The 11,110-nt window shown below is 37.6% G+C and overlaps 1 protein-coding gene across 1 annotated transcript in view; it reads right to left on the bottom strand.

The window, feature by feature from the left end:
• Positions 1-11,110, bottom strand: part of LOC102840949 (eukaryotic translation initiation factor 4 gamma 3-like) — a 218,460-nt gene that overhangs the window by 30,892 nt on the left and 176,458 nt on the right. The window contains exon 7 of the mRNA XM_006862347.1: positions 6,974-7,096. Within this exon, the coding sequence (XP_006862409.1) occupies positions 6,974-7,096 (123 nt within the window). The remainder of the gene's footprint in view (positions 1-6,973; positions 7,097-11,110) is intronic.

Here is an 11,110-nt window from a genome sequence, read left to right as displayed (position 1 = left end):
ATAATACCCACTTGACTTGGCTTTAATGGCTGGATGATAAGAGCTCAACTAGAAGAAGAAAAAAGAGGAAAAAAGACTAATCTGATACAATTTGATGAACTTGATCTATACCTATAGATGCAGTAGTTCAAAAGAGGGAACAAATCTTGACAATGAAGATCATTCCCACCCCCCTCCATACACAGAGTAGACAGGGATGGGCAACTTGGACATTGGCTACCCAAAGTGGGGAAGCTACAAAGGCAAGAAGTGACTGGCTTACAAGCTTTTAAGAGGGAGCCTAGATCCAGAGGACACAGAGGAAGGTAGAATGTCCACTGAGTAGTAGCCAATCTGTCTGGGTAGGACTGACGAAAGGAGATGGGGATAACACTCATGTGGTACAATAGTGAATAATGACTATCAGGACTGACTGTGAGGGTTGGAAATGTAAAGATAGACATTTTGTAGCAAAAGGAGGGGATTGACTTTGCAGTCTAGGAGCGGAGGTCCCTGGGACCATCAAGCGAGAAGAGTGGAGTGCAGGACCCTACCCAGAGAAACAGTAGCGCCGGAGATGGAGGCAGAGACGATGACGTGGAGAGATGGGAACTCTAGACCCAGAGAGGAAGAGGGGCTATGTGTTGATGACCAGTGGGCAGGCTTGTGGGGTGTACCCTTTGGTTGGCTGATGATGCATGGAGGGGGTTGTAACCATGGCAGTGTAACAATATATGATAGGATGAATGTAAAGCTAATGTTCTCCCATGTCAAATATCACATAATTCATAATAAAAGTTTTTCTTAAAAAAAGGTTATTTTGAAATTTAAACAACAAACAAACTTGTTTCCAAACAAAAATTAGGTATCTCAAAAATTGCCTTAAATCAATTTTCTTGTTTTAAGAAACTCCTATGTGAAATGAAGATGGAAAACATGTTTGATTTGAAAAGCAAGACATTTTTGCAAACTCCTGACGGAGCAGACCTGATGGAGTCAACAATCCTGCCCTCTAACTCTACATATAGATTCCTGAATGTCTGTGGATAAATTAATTTTCAACTGTAGAGTAAGATTTGCTATAAAAAAATCCCTCTGTTATGATACCTCATTTGAAAACTCAGAGTTCATCCCTTGCTTAGGTAAAGTTTTCAAGCTTTTCATACTAGAAAAAAAGTACCATTTTTATGTCAAGGCTTGTGACTAATAATATATTGTCTTATTAAAGATGAAGTATAACTATCATTATCTGTATTCCAGTCTCCACTAAAACAAGACCATGACAACAGGCTTCAAAGTACAGAATTCTATTAATTCATCAGTGCCTATGAGTGAGATGACACAATGAAATTAGATATCACCTTAAAAATCTTTATGTAGGACCTTTTCTACTGTGCATACTTATAAAAACAATCTTATTACCAAAGCTTTAGAATCTAAAACTAGGAAATTAAAAGCATACCTAGTTTTACTGCGCTTCACTTTATCATGCTTCTCAGGTATTGTTCTTTTTTATTTTTTACACAAATTGAAGGTTTGTGGCAACTCTGCATGGAGCAAGTCTATGGGCACCTTTTTCCAACCGCATGTGCTCCCATCAGAGTCCTGGTGTGGTGCTGTGGGCTAATGCATCAGACTGTAAAGTCATTTGAACTGCAAGGTTGGTGGTTCAAGCTCACCAGCTGCTCCTTGGAAACCCTATACAGGGTCGCTATGGGTCGGAATCAACTTGATGGCACTTAACAACAACAACATGCTCACTTCAAATCTCTGAGTCATATTCTGGTAATTTCCATAGTATTTCAAACTTTTTCATGGACTCCTGCTGTGGCACTATAGGATTAGCACTGGACTGCGGAACCACAGACTGGTGGTTTAAACCTACCAGCTGCTCTTCTGAAACCCTAAGCAGGGTTACTATGAGCCGGAGCTGACTTGCTGGCACTTAATAACAATAACAACAACACTGCACACTTAATAGACCACCCACCAAACCCAACCCACTGCCATCGAGGTGATTCTGACTTAGAGACTGTATACAGGGTGTTTCTGAGACTATAAATCTTTACGGAATCAGACAGCCTCATCTTTCTCCAGAGGAGCTGTTGGTGTGTTTGAACCCTTCACCTTGCAGTTACAAGCCCACCATCTAACCTACTCCATCACTACAGGATAGTGTTAAACTAACTCTTAATATGCTGTTAAGTGCTGCTGAGTTGGTTCCGACTCATAGCAATCCTGTATCAGGCTTCTGAGCAGTGGCTGGTGGGTTTGAACCACTGACCTATAGCTACCAGTGCAGTGCTCATCTTACACAGTCACTGGGAAACCAAAAAAGTCAAGTAACTTGCTTTGTTGCAATATTTGCTTTCTTGTGGTGCTCTGGAATGGAACCTATAATATCTCTGAGGTATGCCTAAACAAGAAGCATTAAAAAGTTCCCATGAACTTTTTGAAGCCCCCTCATATTAATAATTATGAAATGAACAAAATGGTTACAGAATTTAAAGCTTCCAGGTAACAAGTTTATAAATAGGCTTTTAAAGACAGAATAACCTGTTGACCTTGGTAATTATTTTCCAAAATGACAGGAGACACTATGTTTTTCCTAAGATGCTTAACACTTGCAATCAATAGTTTGCAACATTTTCTCATTCTCTATGTGCTCTAATGCTCTGCTACATGAATCTATGTATGTATTTATGTATTGCAAACATCTAGATGGACACAAGAACATATATATGGGAGTCCTGGTGTAGCGCTGTGGGATAAAGCAGTGGACCTCAAGGTCGGCAATTCCAACTCACCAGCCGTTACTTGGAAACCCTATACAGGGTTTGCTATGAGTTGGAAATGACTTGACAGCATTTAACAACAACAACAACAACAACATACACATATGTATATTTTTTTACATATTTGAGATCTGAAATTTCCAGGAATTACCCAATGTATCATTTTTAAGTTTTGGAAGCTGGTATTTCAATTTCAATCGACTTCTCTTGGGACAAAAATAGGAACAACAAAAATCCTCTACATTCTCCTACATAAACCCACTTTAGTTTTCAATAGTTTTAGAATGATTACTTGCAAACTTGCTAAAATCAGACCCCTCTCTTCAAATATTCCTGCATATAATTCATGGTATACTATAAATTCAGGTATCTATGTTTGAAGCCACCACAGTATCTTTGGTGGCTTCAAACGTGGGTACTGTACTGTGGTGGTCTGCATGTTGCCCAGATGCCAGAGGCTGTGCTCTGGTATTTCAAATTTCAGCAGGGTCATTCATGGTGGACAGGTTTCAACAGAGCTCCCACACTAAGACAGACTATGGAAAAGCAGCTGAAAAATCTAAGTTTTTTACTTCTGAAAAACTGACTAAGAGCTTTTGTAACTTCAGTTTATTAACAAGGAAATCCTGATGAGACAAGTTTACACACCCAAATTTAAGATTGAATAGTGAATATTGCATCAGCCTTGGCTTTATGAAGTACCCACTTTGAGTCTGGCACAGTTGCATGTGCTGTAAATAGCAAAGTCTTTCCCTGTCATGGCGGGAAAACTTTATGGATAGCAGTGGAACAAGATCAGGTGACATTTCTTTCTGTTCTGTACAGGGTCACCATGAGTTAGAACTGCCCTGGAGGCACCTAACTATACAACAAGAAGCCTGCAAAGCAGTCACCCTGATTCTTTCCTCCCTTACATCTTGGGGGCCACATACCCTATTTACCTGGAACAGTACTGGTTTATGCCCTTCTCCCAGCATAATGATTAATAGCACGCTTGCTAGTTTCCCAAACTACCCGAATATAGACGATTAAGTGTATGTGAACACCCTTTCTATAATCTTGTCTAGTTAGTAACCAAGTGCCAAACATCTCTACCACTAGCTCCTTGTTCTTCTACTGATTTCGTCTGAAAGAGGACAGTAGCCTTCCTTCATCCAATTTCCCTCCTTGTTGTACCTTTTTGCATATGCTTTTTCTCTTCCTGGAATAGCCTCCTTTTTTCCATTTTGTGAACACCAACCTGGGAACTCACATTAAATGGCATTTGTGCTGTGAAGTATTATCAGTCATTTTCTTCTCTATGCCTCCTAAAATAATAACTTAATTATTTATGTTATTATAATGTGAATAACAGTCAAAATGTATTGAATGCTCATTAGATGCCAGACACTGAGCATAAGCAATTTCAAGTATTTATTGCATTTAGTCCTTATGCTAACTCTAAATGGCAGGTTTTCATTTCCTCATTCCAAAGCTTTTAACCAGGCCACTACATCATGTACTGTCATTAATAGGTCTCTGTATTTACTACATTTCAATCTATACTGCAACTCTGCCCAACCTGATCATCCCTGTCCTTTTTAACTCACAGTATATATTTCATAGGAAGAACATCACATATGGTAATTAGTCTTCTGTCTGTCTTCTCTACAAACGATGCTCCCCGCCATGACAGGGAAAGACTTGCAACTATGCCAGAGCCAAAGCAGGTACTTCATAAGGCCACGGTTGATACAATATTTACTATTCAATCCTAAATTCTGGTATGTAAATTTGTCTCCTCAGGATTTCTTTGGCATTAAACTGAAGTTACAAAAGGGGAAGTGCTGACATTGTACTATTTATTAACAGAAGTAATTGCCAAGGTTTAAAATGAGCAGATTTTTTTACATAAAAAAAGATTTCTACTTCTCTTGAAACCATGGGTCAACGTTTTTACATATAGTAATCAGACAGCAATGACTGCCTCCTTTAGGTATATCCTTCCTAGGACAGAAGGTCAAATGTTAGCTGTCATAGTTATGCTTGTGCCATTGATTTTTATAAGAGGTAAAATGAAGTATGTCTAGTACCTATGTCTTTGCTGGCACTGTAGGATAAGCACTGGTTCTTAAGGGTACTTTGAACTGCAAGGTCGACAGTTCAAATTCACCAGCTGCTCCTCAGAAACCCTATACAGGGTCGCTATGGATCAGAACTGACTAGGCGGCATTTAACAACAACAACAAAATGTCTTTGTTAAAAGTTATTTATTCATTTCATACAAACTAGACAGTGTGGATTTAAATACAAACCACAGAATAAAATTAACTTACCCCTAGAAGGGGTCGGTGGGAACTGACTCAAAGGCATTTTAACAGTATCCTTCACAGATGATATTATATCTCAAAATGAATTACCAACCCAACAATTAATTTACTGATGGCCTTTATCAGCTGAAAATTTACACTGTGGGCTTTTATAATTACACAGACACATACACTCATAGTCAGACCCTCAGTCCATGGGGAAAGACAGAGAGCAAAAGGGTCTCTGGAGCTAAGGCAAAAAGGGAAAACCAGAAGAGGTTGGGATCAAGCTTGGTAAGAATAAAGATAAAAGAACCCCTAGGAGAAATTTATATGCAAAGACATACAAACACTATTTAAGTTGGGAATTTAAATACAAATCAACAGAGGGCTGTCAACAATATAGCTTGACAGTAATGTTAATTAATATTTTAAAAAATACAGAGCTTAAATTTGCCTGCATTGATCAATCAGTCTCAACCTTTGCTATTGTGTCTAACACAGCACATGAGTAGATGATTTACATTTTAAATTTTTGCTTGTCCCATACTCACATCTAGGGAAGTAGATTAAATATAAAGAGAAATAATAGGGAATGGTGAAGAGCTCTGTAACAATCATTAATAGAACCTTATAACTCAGTGGCCACATATCATATTCCTCTGGATGCTAAAAGGTTGAGATAAATGTCAACTCTTATCATTTCCAAGTGAAAAAAAAAATCTATCAAAAATATCATAAAAAAGAACCAGGCTTACTCAAATCGATTTTCATAGGTTCTAAGCTCAGCCAGTTAGTTTACATTTCAATCTTGGACAGCCTTTTAGAGAGAAAAAAAATTTTAACCTATACTATTAAAATCAAAGCAATAGGCTATCATACTATGATCATCCATAGTACTTGCTTACAAACTGTGCTCTGATGAATGCTCACCATCTGGTCACATGAGGGGGAAGAAAAGAGACTTTTACTGTTAAATATCATTTCCTTTTGTCTGTTATATGCTGGATACTCACTTTATATAATTTTTGAAGATTTGAAAATCACTTATTTCCTCAGAATCTGTTACTAAAATTTTAAATAACCCAATGATGACATAAAAATCCTGTACCATTTATTGTCATATTTGGGAATCCTATTTCCTATTGTAGTTTACTAAATTCTATTTACTCCTGGAATGTCTTGATTTATAAAAGTAAGAAAGTGAACTCACATTAAGACTGGGATAGTCACGTTTCTTTACCAAAAATAAAGAGGTGCTTAACTGATAGAACTTACCTATTAGTAACGCTTATAAATTGTTAAGGAAATACTCTACTCTAAGCTCACTAGACTCCTGGTGTGGTGCTGTAGGATCAGCACTGGACTGTGAACCACAAGATTGGCAGTTCAAACGTACCAGCTGCTCCTTGGAAACCCTATACAGTGTACCTATGAGTCAGAACTGACTCAAGAGCACTTAACAACAACACAAGGTGAAAAGTCTAATATAATCAAATCTGCTCTGAATAACATAGCAATTATCTCAAGCAACATGCTTCATAAAAATATTTATACCTTAATTTTTGCATTAATATAGTGTGTAACATTTAATTCCTAAGGTTCTGTAGTGAAAACATAAAATATTCATTTAATGCTGAGCTTTTCATAGGAATGCAGTTTCCTTGGGATCATAAAATAGTTCATTAAGAATAGTGACAACAACTGGGTTCTGAGTGTGAAGACAAAAATATTTGGAAGCTATAACAATAGGTAAAAAGAAACATGTCTGTTTCAATAACATTTAGATATTCGAGGCTATGAGACAACTGATAAAAATGAGAAGTACAGATAGTGGCTATAGAAAAGGAGTTCAGTAGAGGTTAGGGAGCAAATTCACACCATCATCCATCTCAGCTTACTCTGTCTTACCTGAGGAGGAGTAGGTGTAGATGTAGGTCTCCCTATGGGTGGAGTAGGATTTCTGCTGCCACCTCCAGACATAATCTCCTCTGTTATGTCTTTACCTCCCTGGTTTGGATCTCGAATTCTTATCTATAAAGTTAAAATAAAACAACATATGTGAATATGGGGTGTCTTATGTAGAAGACTTAAAGGCAAATGAAGTATCAAAAGTTGTAAACTGGGAAATCTACCAAATAGCAAAGTTTGTTAATCATCAGAATGGCTTTGTTTCAATCTCAGAATCATTTGGGATCATTCAAAGGGCTATTAAATAGCCCTTTGAATAAATTATTAAATATTAAATAGCCCATGAATAAACAGGCTATTAGAATAACCCATTGAAATAGGTTCATGTTTGGAAGAATTTCTAGATCAAAAAGGGAAAGCATTTATATTTGTCTCATTGTTGTTGTTAGGTGCCACAGAGTTGACCCAGACTCACAGGAACCCTTCGTACACCAGAGAGAGACTGCCTGGTCCTGCACCATTCTATAAGTTGTTAAAATGTTTGATCCCATTATAGCTGCCATTGTGCAACTACATCTCATTTAGGGTCTTCCTCTTTTTCATGGACTCTCCACTTTACCAAGCATGATGTCTGTCTCCAAGGATCCTTCCTGACATATCCAAAGTAAGAGAGACAAAGTCTCGATGTCCCTTCTGCTAAGGAGCTGTGGCTGTACCTCTTCCAACACAGATTTATTTGTTCTTTGGGCACCCCACTGTACTTTCAGTAAGGTTTTGCTTATTCATTGTCCAACATTCACATGCATAAGAAGTGACTGAAAGTACCAAGGTGTGAGTCAGGTGAACCTTAGCCCTCAAAGTGATACCTTTGCTCTTTAACACTTTAAGGAGGTCTTGTGCAGCAGATTTGCCTAATTCAACAAGTCGTTTGATTTTTTTGAATGTTGATAGTGGATCCAAGCAAAAATAAATCTTTTGACAACTTCTATCTTTTCTCCATTTTATCATGATGCTATTTATTGATCCAGTTGTGAGGATCACTTTCTTTACACTGAGGTATAATCCATACTGAAGGTTATAGTCCTTGATCTTCATCAGTAGTGCTTCAAGACTTCATTGCTTCCAGTAAGCAAGGGTGTATCATTTGCATATTTGCAGGTTGTTAATAAGTCTTCCTCCAATGCTAATGCCAAACTCTTCTTCATATAATAATAATCTAGTTGTCAAATTATTTGCTCGGCATACGGACTGAATAAGTATGGTGAAAGATACAACTCTGATGCATACCTGTCCTGGTTTTGAGTCATTTAGTATTCCCTCATTCTGTTCTAATGACTATCTCTGTTCTATGTACAGGTTCCTCATGAGCACAACTGACTGTTCAGCAATCTCCTTTATTTGCAATGCTATTTGTAGTTGGTCGACAGCATCTACATAGTCAATAAATCACCAGTAAACCTCTTTCTGCTCCCGTAAAGATTTACAGCCTCGGAAACACTGTACAGGGTCGTTATGGGTCAGAATCGACTCGACAGCACTTAACAACAACAACAAACCTCTTTTTGGTATTTTCTGCTTTCAGCCAAGATCCATCTGATGTCAGTAATGATAGTTCTTGCTCCATATCCTTTTCTAAATCTGGCTTCAATTTCTGGGAACTCTCTGTAGGAATACGGCTTCAACTGTTTTTGAATTATCCTCAGGAAAATTTTATTTGCATGTGATTTCATGGGTGACCTTTCTTTTAAATGGGCAAAAGTATGGATCTCTTCCAATCAGTTGGCCAAGTAGTTGTCTTTCAAATTTCTTAGCATAGACAAGTTGAGTGCCTACCTCCAGCACTGCATCAGTTTGTTGAAATATTTCAATTTGCATTATCAAATCCTCGAGTCTTATTTTGTGCCAATACCTTTAATGCAGTTTGGTCTTCTTCCTTTTAATACCATCGGTTCTTGATCATAAGATACCTCTTGAAATGGCTGAACATAAGCCAATTTCTTTTTGGTACAGTGACTCCGTACCATCTTTTTTTTACTTTTTATTGTGAATTGAGTGAAGGTTTACAGAACAGATCACCAGTTTTACATTCAGCAAGTCATATACTTTGTTTCATTACAATGATTATAATCCCCATCGTGTGCCCTCAGTTGGCAGTATTTAACTCTATTCTTTTAACTCTTACACTCATCCCTATGTCTCCTACTACCTTCATCTTTTCTCCAACCTCCCTCTTGTTGTATTGCCTGCCCCGTCATCCATGTGTCTATCTTCTAGCCTGTGAATAGTTCCCTCTTCCCCCAACATTTCCTAGTATACATCATAGAATGTTTCATTTAGCAAGAAAATCTTTCCTTAACTTTTTACAACAGTGGTTGTCTTTTTATGATTGTCTAATTTCACTCAGCATAATGTCCTCCAGGTCCATCAATGTTGTGAGGTTTTTTGCAGATTCATCATTATTCTTCAGCGTTCTGGAATATTCCATTGTGCGTCTGTATCAAAGTTTGTTTAACTACTCTTCTGTTGATGGGCTTTTAGGCTGTCTCCATCATTTGCTGTTGAAATAGTGCTGCAGTGAACTTGGGTGTGCACTTATCTAATCACGACACAGCTCTTAGTTCTTAAAGACATACCAACTAGAGGGAATGCTGGGTTACATGGTATTTCTATTTCCAACTTCTTGAGAAAGCACCATATTGTATTCCACAGTGGTTATACCATTTTACATTCCCACTAACAGTGTAGAAGAGTTCCAGTCTCTTCACACCCTCACTGGGATAGAAATTAGAATGGAATTATATCTATAGATTGCTTTGGAGTTCTGGTGTGGTGCTGTAGGATAAGCACTCAACTGCAATGTCAGTTTGAACCACAAGACTGGCGGTTCAAATACACCAGTCACTCCTCAGAAACCCTATACAGGGTATCTATGAGTTGGAATTGACTCAATAGCACACAACATAGAGTGCTTTGAATAGTGTTGACATTTTTACAATGTTGTGTTCCTATCCATGAGCAGGAGGTATTCCTCCATTTTTACAGGTCTCTTTTGGTTTCTTGTAGTAGTGTTTTGTAGTTTTCTTTGTACAGATCTTTTGTTTCTCTGGTTAGAATTATTCCAAAGTATTTCATTTTTGGGTTGCTTTTATAAATGGCAGAGCTTTCTGATTTTTTTCAGAGCTCTCTTTATTAGTGTAAAGGAATCCAACTGATTTTTGTATGTTGGTCTTGTACCTTGCCACTTTGCTGAATATAATAATAAGTTCCAATAATTTTCTTGCAGAGTCTTAGGGATTTTCTATACATAGGATCATAATGTCTGCAAATAGAGTTTTGTTCTTCTTTGACAACTTGGATGCCTTCAGTTTCCCTTTCTTGCATTATACGTCTGTCTGGCTAAGACTTTCAGCACAATATTGAATGGGAGTGGCAATAAAGGGCATCCTTGTCTGGTTTCTGTTTGCAAGGGAAACGACTTCAGTTTTTTGCCTTTGAGAGTCATGTTGGCTGCTGATATTGTATATCTATATATCAATTTATATGATCATGTGATTTTTATGTGTTAGATTACATTGATTGTTTTTCTAATGTTGAATCATTCCTGCATACCTGGTATGAATCCTACTTAGTCATAATGTATCACTATTATTTTTATATATATTGTTGAGTTCTATTGGGTAGGATTTTGTTGAGAATTTTTACATCTATGTTCGTGAGGGATACTGGTCTATAATTTTCTTTTCCAGCGATATTATTTCCCTGGTTTTGATATCAAGGTTATACTTGCTTCATAAAATGAATTTGGGAGTTTTCCATCCTTTTCTATATTAGTTTGAGTAGAATTGCTGTCAGCTCTTCTCTAAATGCTTGGTAAAATTCACCAGTAACAGCACTTGTTGTTGTTATGTGCTGTGGAGTCCCTTCTGACTCCACATACGTATAGCGATCCTATACAGGGTTTCTGAGGCTATAAATCTTTATGGGAGCAGAAACCCTCGTCTTTCTCCCGTGGAACAGCTGGTAGTTTCGAATTGCTGACCCCGAGGTTCACAGCCCGATTCGTAACCACTACGCTACCAGAGCTCCTTAGTAAAGGCACTAGGCCTTGACTTTTTTTAAAGACGACTCGATCAATTT

This window comes from Chrysochloris asiatica, unplaced genomic scaffold (genome assembly GCF_000296735.1).
Source record: "Chrysochloris asiatica unplaced genomic scaffold, ChrAsi1.0 scaffold00047, whole genome shotgun sequence".
Taxonomy (NCBI): domain Eukaryota; kingdom Metazoa; phylum Chordata; class Mammalia; order Afrosoricida; family Chrysochloridae; genus Chrysochloris; species Chrysochloris asiatica.
The sequence above is the reverse complement of the archived record's forward strand: the minus strand, read 5'-3'. Positions and strand labels throughout refer to the sequence as shown.